At 44.5% G+C, this 13,513-nt stretch overlaps 1 protein-coding gene and 2 gene segments (V, D, J or C); all 3 read right to left on the reverse strand.

The window, feature by feature from the left end:
- Positions 1–504: 504 nt before the first annotated feature.
- Positions 505–1,038, reverse strand: LOC102030208. The segment is given in 2 exon segments: positions 505–830; positions 956–1,038. Coding segments are annotated over 2 exon segments (375 nt in total).
- Positions 1,039–4,820: 3,782 nt separating this feature from the next.
- Positions 4,821–5,670, reverse strand: LOC102030543. Its single transcript, XM_005405527.1, has 2 exons — positions 5,484–5,670; positions 4,821–5,383 (listed from the first exon to the last, which is right to left on the reverse strand). Exons 1-2 carry the CDS (start codon positions 5,668–5,670, stop codon positions 4,821–4,823), a joined length of 750 nt encoding a protein of 249 aa, XP_005405584.1.
- A 448-nt stretch (positions 5,671–6,118) lies between these two features.
- Positions 6,119–7,427, reverse strand: LOC102003150. The segment is given in 3 exon segments: positions 6,119–6,136; positions 6,888–7,222; positions 7,334–7,427. Coding segments are annotated over 3 exon segments (402 nt in total).
- Positions 7,428–13,513: the final 6,086 nt, after the last annotated feature.

The raw sequence follows: 13,513 nt of genomic DNA on the forward strand, positions 1-13,513 counted from the left end.
CACTATTATTATACAAGCTTGACCTCAAAACAAAATTTCACATCCATAGATGAGGGGCGCATAAATTACAAACTCCTCCTTTGGCACTGCCCATGGTACACTGTCAGGCAAAGACATGCTTTGTGGGAGAACTTACCGAAGTAGCACGTGGCCTACTCACTCTTAATTTCCCTTCCCCTAATGGTAGAGAAAGCTGCACTTTCCAGAAACCTAAGACCATTTTTCTTTCTTTCTGTAATCACAGACTCTAGGATCTTTTCTTTCTTTCTCCTTTTTTTGTGCTGGAGGTTGAACCTGGGGCATTTGTACTGAGCCATGGCACTATCCCTTTTTCAGTTTGAAGCACAATTTCACCAAGTTGCTCAAGCTGGCCTTCAACTTGTGATCTTCTTACCTCAGCCTTCTAGAGAGCTGGGCTTACAGGCACACACCACCACATCTGGCTGGTCCTTATGTTTTTCAGACCTATGTCAGATTTGAGATTCCTCCATGCTGGCAGGAGGTTTATGCACAGAACGTGGGGAACTCTGCAGAGCTGTGCCCTCTGCTGACACAGAGATACACAGCCGAGTCCCCCAACTCCAGTGTGCTTATGTTCAGCTCAGAGAGAGAGTCACGGAACCAAGCTGAGAATCGGTTAGAGACGTTCCCTTTTGCTCTCTGTAATTGATTGTAATATTCAAAGAGGAACTGGGGGCCCTGACCCATAGCCTGCTGATACCAGGCCACACTCTGGTGCCCAGACATAGGAGAACATCTTAGTGTCACTTGCTGTCCTTTTGTTTTGATCCTGTGTCTTGGGGTCTGGATGACTCCAGTCAACACTGGGCCTGTGGGAAAAGTACATAGAGAATGAACATAGGAGTGGGGCTGAGGGGAATTCTCAGGGAGAAGTGGAAGATTCAGAAGACAGCAAGTCCAGAACAGGGATGCTGTCCTTGTCTGTGGGACTTACCTGCTCCCAGGAGACAAACAGCCACATAGCAGAGAAATCTAGAGCCCATGGCAGGGTAGGGAAGAGCTGAACCTCTGTCACACTGCTCAGGGTTCTGGTCTTCTGAGGGCTGAAGTTGTGAGCATCAGTTCTCTGATTGGACTTTAGGGTGTGATGTCACTGCTCTGAGGTCATGGTCTCTACAGATGCCCATGCAACCTGCTTCCCTTGCCACGTCCCTGGGCTCTTGCCATAACCTCAGCTTGGTCTTTTCTTGACACAACAGCACAACTTGTAGAGTTAGATGGGTGCTCCAGGCTGGGCTGGGGTTAAGCTCTGTGTCTATTGCACAGTTGCTTTGCTTCTCCTTGAAAGCAGATTTTTCTCTTCCTGTCTCTATTCAGGACATGCAGGCCGTCCCAATCTGGTACCAAACTCTTCCTTATCTCTTTGAAACTCAGAAAAACTTCTAACCATTGTATAACTGACATCCTGATGTGGAAACACACCATGAATTCCTGTATGTATCATCAAACATTTTAGTGGCTGAAAGCGTGAAATAGCACTCTTCTTGAACCTTCTATGTCCCTGGCTGCCACCTCTGTGGGTTACTCCCCACACAGCTGGAGGTTGATAGTGCCACAGTCCCCCCACTCTGTAGATCAGTGGGCAATAACAAACATTTTGCATGTTAAGGACTCAGTGTGTTTTTTCCCCCACAGAACCTACTTTGCAATCTAATACCCAAGCTTACTATATTTGTAGATAAGACCTTTATGGAGGAAAATGAGGTTAAATGTTGTATTAGTCAGCTTTTTCATGACTGGGGCAAAACATCCAACATCTATAATTTAAAGGAAGAGTGGTTTAATTTGGTTGTCAGCTTCAGAGGATTCAATTCATGGTCAATGGCTCCAAATCAGTGGGACTAAATTTGAACCAAATAATAGCATTGGATCTGGACCAATCAAAGAGCTTGAATTTGAGCCAATTACAGGCCTGCTGCTACTATATAAGCAGTACTGTTTTCACACTTCTCAGGTGCAAACCCAATGTGCTACAGTACAGGCCCTTTTCAGATAAAGCCTCCCTGTGGTGGTCTTACAAATCTACTTGTGACTTGTCAGGTAGCATGTACTTGGAAGGTCTTGTAAATCTACTCAGAATTTTTATTCCAAGGTAGTATAGGCAAAGTGGCTGTGTTAGAAAAGACCTAAAGTACAAACACTAGGGGCTGCTATCCCTGAAGACCTCCAGAAATCAGGAGAGATCATCAACAGAGAGCAGCACAGGAGCAACTGTCACCGACTGGTGGTAGCGTCTAGCAATGGCAGTGGAAGCCAATGCTAAGCAGTGGTAACCAATGACTTCTTCTGGCAATGGCAGAGTCCAGCTATGACACATGGTAACTTAGGGGCCAGAGCTTTAACTCTAATGGCTTATTTTAGAGTATGTACGCTGCTGCAAGTTGGAAAACTACCTCCTTTTATAAGAAGGGGTTTATATTCATCTCAGGCAATCACTGCAGTTACCAAGTGTACCGAGGATGAACTACAGTTGTGTGACTAGAGGTACTGTCAAGACAACTTAACTGAGGACTAGTTACAGTCCTGTTGTGAACATGTGTAATGAGCTGCAGCTGCCTAAATAGAAGGTTGAGATTTTGTTTCAACTTTGCAATTTCTTAACACATTGTCTGCAATGCTCATCATAGTCTGGTTGATGTTAATTCAATCATTAAACTGTTTTGCTTCTTTTCCAACTTTGTGGAGAGGATTTCTGCCTTTGAGGGAGATTTCATTTGCAATTCTATCCCTCAACTCAAGGTTAAGAACACAAGTCAGTGTTTCTATGAGGGTTGCAAATAAGAGGCCAGTTTATTGCTGTTCCAGAACCCTTTGGTCTTGGTGAGAAGCTCCATGACTCAATAGAAAAATAGTTTTTGCAATGGAAGTTCCTTGTTTATTCTGGCTTACACTCTAGTAAACATGACTACTTTTTAGAGTACACAAAACTTAAAATCTATTGGTCTTACTCAGCCTCCAGCCTCTTAAACTTTAATCTACTTGGAGCAAAGACAACTTCCTGCAGAAAGTATATTATTGAGAAATTATAATCAGAATGCTTAGCACTTATGGAATATTTGGCATGTTCTTGACATTTTATGTAAATAAGGCCCAATTTTTATAACACTGTACGGTAGAAGGGGTCATCTACATATCACCAAAAATAGAACTGAAGCTAATTTTAGCCAGAACCTGAGGTGTGATGCAGGAGAAGACACCCTAGTAAGAGAATGGAACTGGTCAATGCACTGAGGTGTGATTACAGTCAGAACCCAAAAGAAAAGCCTAACAGAGGGATATGGGGAGGAGCTAAAAGTAACTACTACTGAAATAAAACTAGTGTTTCTTTCCAATGCAGAGGAAAGTGAGACTTGTTCTGTCCCACAGGCAGAGCCAAGGGGAAGGCAGGATTGGAAGACAGACAGAGTGGGGGCTGAGGTCACCTGCCTGCTGGAGGGGCCTGGGATACAACCTCAGAGCCCATTTCTCACCAGTGTGATGCTGTTTCTGAGCAGAGAGGTGGCTGTGCAGCGCCTGGCTAACCTGCTGCTCTGGATACGTGGGTGGATGGTTGGGGTTGGCAGATCTCAAGGGGAAGGAGACAGAAGCTGGAGACTGAGCCCTGCATGTGGCCTCCTTCTGTTGTCCTTTGCAGCTGGCTCCAGCCAACCCACCAAAAGATCAGAAAGGAAATCCACCAGGAGGATTAGGGGCCTTCCAAGCCCAAGCCAGGTATATCCTGCGTGTGCTCCAGCGGCCCAGCATCCAGAAGGAAAAGGGCCCACAGCACAGAACCTGCAGTCAGCTAACATCAGAATCAAGGCAGAGTTGAAGCTTCTTCCTTCCCAGGACTCTGAGGGGAAGTCCCAGGGCTCCAGGGCTGGGACATATATAGGATAAACATGCCCCACATTATGTCTGTTGCCCAAGTGTGATTAACATCACCCACTTCACCCTTAGATGTCCCCCACTTTGAGTGATAAATTATAGGCTCGCCCTAAAATATGAGACTCCAAATTTCCCTTCTGTCCTGGTGGCAACACTTTGCAGAAGAGCTGGTGACTTTATAGCATGAAGGAAAGTTTTAACAGGGTCACACTGGCCCCTGAAAGACACATGGTCCTCTGATTTTTTTCTCCCGAGTCCCATAGTGTTCCTATGTAGAAACAGGCATGCTTTTAGTATCTTGGGGAGGAAGATCTTTTTCTACAGAGTAAGTGAATGAATTAGTGAACGGATAAATAGGTATGTAACAAATGGATGTGCTCAATTAGTCTAGCATAGAATTTCCTATTTTTCCAACTGAGTACTTGAGATTCACCTGCTTTATTATTAGGAAATCAGGAGATTTCCTCATAAAGCACTTCCAGCATCACCCCTTGCCAACTGCTCAAGAACCCCAGGATTGTAGCTTTAAGAAGTCAGGGTTATCGCCACACATCACTGTGGGAGTGGACAGTTCATTCCTGCTGTACCTTTGGCTCTGCCCCTCTGTGCCAGCCTGCCTCTGCAGTGTGAGCTCACACTCACGTGGGCAACCAGCACCCCTGAAAGAGCTTCCCTGCCTGTGCTGGGTGCGGAGTCCCCAGGGGCTTTTGCTTCTGCTGTCTACTGTTCCAGAACCTTCTCCCCTTCCCAACCCTCATGTGGTGCTCAGGTTCACCACCTTCTGGAAAGCTGAAGATCGTTATCAGCCTCATGAAAGCCCTTCCTTCCTCTGTAGAAGGCCTGGTCAATCAAAGATGGAAGTCATGTTTTACTAAATAGAAAAAAACACAACCAAAGACCCAGAAAGGATGTAGGCTTCCCATGTAGCCACATCAGGTCCCTCCAATGGCCACATGCGTCACACACTTGGGTCCACAGCCACATTCTTTGAGCATTTCCCAAGTACAATTGCCTCGGTTATCCTTGTTTCTACTGACTATTCTGGTGCATAGGGTTAACTTTCTGCCCCTGCTGGAAGCAACCACTTCCTCAGCCACACACTCCTGCCTCCTTAGGTAGGAAGGGCTGCTCAGAGCTTGTGGGGGGGGAGAGGTACAGGGTTTACATAGGGACAGGAAACGTCTGTGTGAGGCTGTGGTTGCAAGGCCAGCACAGAGATACATGGCCGAGTCTCCCAGCTGTAAGTGCTGGATCTTCAGAATGGAGTATAAGTCTTCAGGCATCTCTGCTGAGAATCGATCCCTGAAAAACTCTGCCTTTTCCACAGGGTTATTGTCATAAAAATAAACCATAAACTCAATTCCTTTCTCTACAGTCTGTCGGTACCAATAGATGTACTGTGGATCAGAAATGGGGTCACACCTCAGTGTCACATTCTGTCCCTTCTCTGTGATCTTGTGGCTGGGAGTTTGCCTGACCCCAGGTTCCATGTGTCCTGTGGAGGAGACAGACAGCAAAATGAGAATAAGGTGAAAGATTGGAAGTGCCTCTATGTAAAGGCAGCATGGGAAATTCCAAGCACTCCCGGAGTTCACCTGTCCCCAGGAGACCAAAGATCACACAGCAGGAGAGGATCCTGTCCATGGTAGGGTCGCACAGGTCTGAGGCCTGTCTCAGCGGGGACTCTGGTTGTGAGCAGTGCAAAGGAAGAGATCTGGTGATGTCACAGCCTGTGCCGCACCCACAGACTCGAGGATGTACTATGGAAACAGGAACCTGCATGCCATCATGGACATGAGGTGCCCTAAGGCTAGACAGAGAGTATCCTGCAGTGTGCAGCCTATGTTAAATAGTGCCTCTGAGAGAGGCCCACTGATACCACTGGGTTCAGGCCAGCAAACCAGTGTATGGACCTGAGTAGACTAGTAAGGCCCTCTGTCTTCTCTGATGGCCAGTGCAAAGTCTTGCTGCAGAAACTCTCAGGGCGTGATGATTTAGAATTTGGAGAATAAAGAGACAAAGGGAGAAAGATAAGCCTACAAGTCTCAGGGTAGAGAGACAATCCAGGGAGGACCTAAAGCCTGAAATCAACAGGGACATTTCAGAGCAAGGGAGGGTGTGTGAACAGAGAGCGAGCTCCCTGCTGAATGGATGAGAGCAGACAACGCCACAATCTCTGCGTCCTCAGTTCAGAGAAAGCATCTGTACCGATGTGGCGCACTGATCAGGGCTAGAGCTTGGGCTCCAGCTTAAGGTGGAAAAAAAGAGAGAAATTAGAGAACAGAAAAGCCAGAATATGGAATAATAGAACCACTGAGGACAGAACAGTACATGTTCTCAATCCATTTCCCAGAGGTGAATCTCCTACTGTCCTCTGCGGCTGCCTCCAGCCCTGGGACCCTTGCCTGGAAGTCCCTTCTCTGAATACCCAAGCTCAGTGCTGCCTGGCCCTGGGTGACCACAGTCCTTGATTCCTGGGAAGAAGAGGCTCAAGAGTATTGGGTTCTGAGACGGTGAAGTGTACAGTGAAACCCTCTAAGGACTTTTGCAGGATATGTCTGCAGTGGTCATAGGAAACCCCTGTGAACTCTTTTTTTTTTTTTTTTTTTTTTTTTTGTTTTTCTCTGGTACCGGGAACCGAACTCACGACCTTGTGCTTGCCAGGCAGGCGCTTTTTGCCGCTGAGCTAAATCCCCAGCCCACCCCCCCCATGAACTCTTAAACCAAAGGATCTACGTATAGTAGGCTTGTTTTATTTCAAAATGAGAAAGGCATTAAGAAAAACTAGATTTTAAAGTATTTGTCTTTTCATCAGTTAACAGAGCAGAGTCACATACAAGGAAAAGAAACCCCACAGTCTAAATAGAGAATATAGAGTCAGCACATCGGTTGAGATAGCAGGTGGTGTTATGATTTGCATAATGTTTTGCATATGAGGCCCTACAGGAAATGTTCAAAGGAGCCCTCCTTTGCCCCCAGAGCTTCCTGGCTGGGCCCACAGGTTTGTGCACAGGGAGGCAGTGGCTCTGCAGGGCTGTGTCTTGGCTGCTGGCACAGAGATACACTGCTGAATCTTCGGGACGCAAGGCAGTCAAGTCAAGGTAGACCTGAGATTTGTCTGAGCAATTAGGTGAGAAGCGACTAGGCACCGTCTCATTTTGGGCCAGGTTTTGATAATTGCAGACAAACATGAGCTCCGGGCCCTTTTTAGCATTCTGTTTATACCAGTACATGGCATTATGTCCCAGATTTTGTTCACATTTTAAAGACTTCTTGTTTGTTGTTCCCATGACCAGATGTCTTGGTGTCTGGGTAACTCTGGTGTTCGTGGGAACTGTGGGGGAAAAGAAACAAAACTCAGATGGAACTCAGGGAGAGGTTGTCACTGCAGCCAAAAGGAACAAGCATGGAGTCCAAGGACATGTCACTGGAACCCAAGACTCACCTGCCCCGAGGAGACAGAAGACCACCCTGCAGAGAAGCCTGCAGTTCATGGTGGAGTCAGATCTCAGATCAGCATCCTCTGACTGTGGTAGCCTGGCTGAGGAGGCTAGAATTGAGTTCCATGGCTCTGATTGGTGGTTTTACCTGTGATGTCACTGTCCTTGACTGCTTCCTGCATCCAGTGGCTGTTTCTTCTTCCCCGTTACACTCTATCTAGATTCTGATAGGTGGCACATTTGTATTGACCAAGCTGGGATCAATGAGGATTGATACAGAAAGATCAGAGCCAGCATTTTAGTGCTCAGTGGTATTCATGAGGTTGCCCTTTTGCTCTTAGCTTCCTTCCTCATTATATAACTCTTCTCTCTGTTCCCTGCCCTTCTGAGACCCCTCTCAGAGATAGACCATTTACTCTTCAATTAATTTCCCTCTCCCCTTGCTCAGTGACAGGGGACAACAACCTCAAAACACTACCTCTCTCTGATACCTAAGATTGTGGAGGGAAGATGATTGGGTGAGCACGCTTCCACCCTGGATGAGTGCTCATCACATGCGGTGCATACCTGTGATGCCAACAAGGAGCTGCACACCAGGGAAGATGCTGGGAGAAACACGGAAGGGATGCGCCAGACCCTGTATTTGAGGGTACAGAGCTTGGCTAGGATTAGAGCAAACATACACTGTGTGATCAAAATATACAGTGAATATTTAAATTTCAAAAACTATTGTTGCATAAAAGATGCTATGTCGTTAATCCCCCTCAAAATACTCCTTCTCTTTGAGCATCTAATCCTAGCATTCTTGCCACATTCTGAAGCAGCTCTGGAAGTCTTCTTTTGTGAGTGTCTTTTCACGGCTGCCTAGGTCCTGAACTCATTCAAAACGTTTACTGCAATTTATTTCAAATAAAAACAATTTGCTGTATCTTATTCACTTTTTCATTGAATCTGTCACTGGCAAATTCTGGTTCTTCCTCAATGTAAAACTGACCATGAAAGGTAAATGCTTTGAATCAGTTCAGAATATTGAGGCATCCAGGACAGTGCAGCTAAAAACATTCAGGAAAGAGGGCATTCACAACTGCTTCAGAAAGGAGCAAGAAAGAGGGATACCTGTGTTTGAAACAAGGGGGTGTACTTTGAAGGATATTGATGGCAATATGTCTTTTACCATAATAACTTAAAAAAATTTAAACACCACGTTGTTTAACACACTTGGAAATATGGAATACAGGATGCTGAGAGAGAACACAGGCTTGCGGTGCAAAACAAAAGGGAAACAGTTTGAACTTGATATTAGCATCTCTGTCCACAATCAAGGTCTCAATTGATAGGAGACCTGAATCCCCAGGGACCCACCTTCCGCTCCAATCCCCTTCCTCCTGCCCCAGCCTCAAAGCTTTTGCTAGAGCACAGCGCCTCCCTGAGGCCGAAGCGACACATCACCAGAGAGCAGCCCTCAGAGTCTGCTCAGAGACCCAGATCTGTCTCATACAGCACAGAGCCAGAAGCAGCTGAGAACGTTTGAAAAACCAGGGCAATATGAAGAGGAAGAAAGCATCTGAAACAACAGACACTGTCCGCAACAACCCCAGTCACCCACACACCCAGGACACTTTGTTTTGGTGCCATAGAGATTGGGCCTGTCAGTTCCTTAGCGGGAACGGAGCAGATGTTAATTATCTAACCCCTGTGGCACTCACAGCCTTCTTCATTTGCTCAACAAATTCTCACTGAGGAGCAGCCAGGAAGGAGGATAAAAACATCAACATTTTCACCCACAGAGCTCTATTTTAGTAAGACAATGAAACATCTTCACAGATTACTGCTAGGGAATAAAAATGTATTCCATATGATGTTTAAGAAAAATATTCCATATTACTTTATATCTATATCTATCTATCTATATATATATATATTACACTGTATTTCCTCACATAAATCCAGAAAAACTGCTGTGAAGTAACCTCCAAAGGCCCATTCCTTTGTAAAATGTTAGAAACCAAACCAGCCTCCCCAGTTCTTCAGGTGGCTCTCAATTTGAGGACAGTCGGAGATGTCCCATTATGGTCACTTCAGTACTATATAAACTGTGATTTTTTTTTGTTTTGTTTTTCTTCCGGTACCAGGAATCGAACTCACGACCTTGCACTTGCCAGGCAGGTGCTTTTGTCATTGACCTAAATCCCTAGCCCTTAAACTCTGATTTTTGACCATTTAGTTGTAGGAATATTATTTTTCTTAAAGTGTCCTGGTAAGCCCATATTGGGCTTTATCTTAAAACATTAAAGATACAAATAAGCACAATAAAATGATCCATTATCCTTAAAAGATTTTCAACATCTCTTTATTGTCACATGGCATATTTTTTGGCCAAACTGTAACGGTAATTATAATTATACAGTTATGGTTAGAATTAGGTTCTAAATCTATAAATTTATATTGGGGCCAGAAGGATAATTATCTATTATTTAAGTTGAAAGATGGATAATTTAGATTTTTTAACCCAGGGATGTGTTGAATCAGAAGGAATGCACAGCATTTTTCTAACGCCTAAAGTTTGCAAAGTTATGTGGATTAAAATTTAAGCAAAGGGTTTTGGACATTGTTATGGTTTGTGTCTAGTTGTCCCCCCAAAGTCTCATGCAGACTTAGGCTTTTTTGGAGGTGGCTGAATCTAGAACATATGATTGATTTGTAGTGCAATGCAGGGGTTAAGGGTTCTGGGATTAAGGATGGAGGATTACTGAATCAGTCCACTGATTGGATTGGCACCACCTTAATCCTGGTAGACTGTAAACAATATAAGGGACAAAAAGAGCTTGTTTCCCTCTACTTTTTGTGGCGTTTGCTGTCTTCCTCTGCCATGAACTGTTACCCTCTGCCAGGTACCACCCGGTCTTGGAGCCAGCCAATTACAGACTGAAACTTCTATAGACTGTGAGCTAACTAAATCCTTGCCCCTTTACTTTGGGTGTCAGGTATTTTGTCTCAGCAATGAGAAAAAAGTAACCAACACAGAATTTGGTACCAGAGAAATGATGTCCTTGATGTGTCTATACCTGATGATGTGGTTCAGGAGGCTTCAGGGATGGTTTGTAGAGTTTGGCATGATTTGGTGATGCCGGCTGAAAAAGTAGAGCTGGAACACCTTAGGCTGTTCTGTGTGAGAAATTCTGGTCAGAGGTCAGAAGACCAGAAGACTGATTGAAATCCTGCCCATAAATGTCAGGCTCAGGTGTTTTGTGCTGGGAAGAAGGATTGCATTGGTCATTGGACTCCAGATGATGTGTGTTGTGGTTTGGCAGAAAGTTTGTCTTCATTTTGCTTCTGTACAGAGACTTTGCCTGAGACTGAGATTAAGAGTGACAGACTAATTAATCTGGCAGAAGAAATTTCAAGGAAGTCTATTGTTGAGGCATTGGCAAGACTACTGTTGGAGGTTTTCAGCCAGACTTATGAAAATCAAGAGCAAAGAGGTCAACAGAATGATTTAAAACATTGTGAGTTTGCCCAGAAATGAAGCTCCAGTAAAGCTGTAGAGTGCAAAGATAGAGTAGAGGAGATCTAAATGTTGAGAAGGAATAGGAGAATAGAAAAGACGGCCTGAGGACATCACAAGAAGCAGCAAGATTTCACCCTTTGCAGCCTCAAAATTGCAAAAGTGAAAGACTTTGCTTTGAGAAGAAAGCTCCAGAGCACTATGTTCTAGAATGGTGGTAGCACAGAAAATTTGCCTCCTCCAAAACAACCCTTATGACTTCATGAGGCTTTTGGGGGGACCTCTAGACACAAACCACAGTAGTAGGACAGGCAAGGCTTTAGCTCAGGAGTCTGATCTACAGCAGTAAGACTGTGCTGGAGCTTCCTCTACTGATTGCATGAGCTTTGCTGTGATGATCTCCTGGTTCACAGCATCACCTCCTTGTTAATATCCTGAACTTGCTCCTTTCAAAGGTGTGTTTGGGATTTCCAGGGAGGGCTTGAGTGGAGTGGGCATGTTCCTCCAGGATGTCTCCAACAATCATTCTCACAGTGGCGGCTGACTCTCATTTCTTTGCTGTCCCAGCAGCTGACTACCTCGGCCTTTCCTCACTTTTTCAGGCTCCAGCATCAGAGTACAGCTGATTTCCCTTTTGTGGGTCTACAGATGAAGACATCACTCTGTGTTAGGAACAAAGTGACTATAGAACCTCATGAAAGTGAGGAAAACCTATACGGAATGACTTCTCTGTTCTTGAGCTGCCTACAGATCACCCTCCTTTTTGGTACATAGTTTAAAACCCATTGCCTGACCCAGGATTCATCAACATCAGCACTACCGACATATTGCATGAGTAGTTTTCTGTTGTGGGAAGTATCCTGTGCACTGTGGGATGTTTAGCAGCATCACTGGTCTCTACTACCCTATCACCAGATGCCACTACAGCCGGCTCATGACAACAAAAATTTCTTCAGATAATAGGAAATCTGCCTGGTTAACAAGCATCTTCTTCCTTCCGCGCAGTAGTCCAGCTCTTCTACCAGCCCGACTGCCTTTGAAAGGGAGCTCAGGAAATTGATAGCGTCAGAGCACCCCCTACAGGTAGATCAGACACAGTACATGGACCCAGGTCAGCACCTACAAGGAGTAAGACCAACAACTAGGACTGCCAGAATCCTAGTTCAAGACTGCCCTTGATACACACACACACACACACACACACACACACACAGATAAAAGGGAACAAAAATAATTCTTTACACCTGCTTTTCTGAGAAGATTGGCAGAATTGGAGAAGAGGGAATCTACATAAAAGAATCCAGGGCTGATACTGGGATCCCTGGCAAAACCCAGACTTTGATCAAGAAAGTAAAGGAAGGAGGAAAAAGGAAATAATTTTACTGTGGAAATAATGTAATCCGCGAAGTCAGAGAATTATAGGACCAGTGGGAATGAGGCAGAAGTCTAGAGAACTAGAACAGATAGGAAGTGAACTGAATGATATCCAGACACACATCTGGCTATTGGTGATGGTTTTGGCTATCCAGTATTTAAACTCCTTCTCGTGCTTGGGCCATTTCCAAAAGTTTGGGTTTTAGTGGGAAAGGTATGTGTGGCGGTATGTTTGTAAACAAAATCTTCCATTTTAGAAACAAAATCTCCATTACTGCTTCTGCTTTTTGTGACCTCCATAGGAACACAGTTCCGCCCAGAAGAGCGGTCTCCTGTCAGTCCGCTAAGAGATCGGGGGTGCTGCCCTGGGTGGTCTGGCCAACCAAGATGAAGGCAGAATCTCTTATACTCCATCAAACCAAATACAGTTATCATGACACAGAATCCTATAAAGATTTCAGCGCCATCAGATTTGGTCTGTCTTCAGTGGTGCTCAATTTTTTCTCAGGTCTCCAATGGCATGCTTTCCATTCTGCTTAGCTGGTGCTAGGTAGTAGTGCCTCTGACTCTAAAATAATCCATTTTCTGGCGACAAAGATATAAAAGTGAACATACACATCAGTCATACAATCCTACACCTGCAAGTAGAACAACAATGACCAATTTTTGAAATAGAAATACAGATCAAAACAAGATGAGACATCTTCAGGTCACTTGTCCTTCACCTATATAAATTAGTATCACTCCATGTTATTTTGCCTATTTAGCTATTTAGCTATTAAACTCTCACATATCCATGTAAAATATTTACATGTATTATGTCTACTGTTACATGGAACGTGAATGTTTGATCTGCAGTCCACTGAAAACAACGAAAGCTAAATGTAGTACTATGACATGTAGGCATTATTTATTGACTTTAAAACCATTATATGCTGCCTTCCTTTTGTTATTAGGTAGATGTTTATGGAGGTGGGCATGAAAACATCTGGGAGGACTTTGAATTCCCAAACCTCAAGCTAAAGTTATTCAATTTACATTTAATTGTGAGATTAGAAGTAGGAGCCTGCATTTTCCAGTCTTTATAATTTCCAACAGATTTTGAAAATGTCTCCTAGTACAGAAAGTTAAGAAACTTGCATCAGAGAGGAGGATAGAACATTTATGGCAGCATGGAGAGATATTCTGAAGCTTCTTTCTGCCTGCACAACAACTGGAGCTTACAAAAAAAAATGTAATTCTTGGCTTTGCAAGAAGCAAGGGAAATTCCAAGTGGTTGTTTTAAAAAGAGGAGCCAGGAGTCCAG

Source organism: Chinchilla lanigera, unplaced genomic scaffold, assembly GCF_000276665.1.
Source record: "Chinchilla lanigera isolate Chin_1 unplaced genomic scaffold, ChiLan1.0 scaffold00093, whole genome shotgun sequence".
Taxonomy (NCBI): Eukaryota; Metazoa; Chordata; class Mammalia; order Rodentia; family Chinchillidae; genus Chinchilla; species Chinchilla lanigera.

Coding starts and splice junctions, on each gene's coding strand:
- LOC102030543 (XM_005405527.1), bottom strand. CDS start 5,670: ATGCAGGTTCCTGTTTCCATAGTACATCCTCGAGTCTGTGGGTGCGGC. Junction 5,384..5,483: donor CTTTGGTCTCCTGGGGACAG/GTGAACTCCGGG, acceptor TCTCCTCCACAG/GACACATGGAACCTGGGGTC.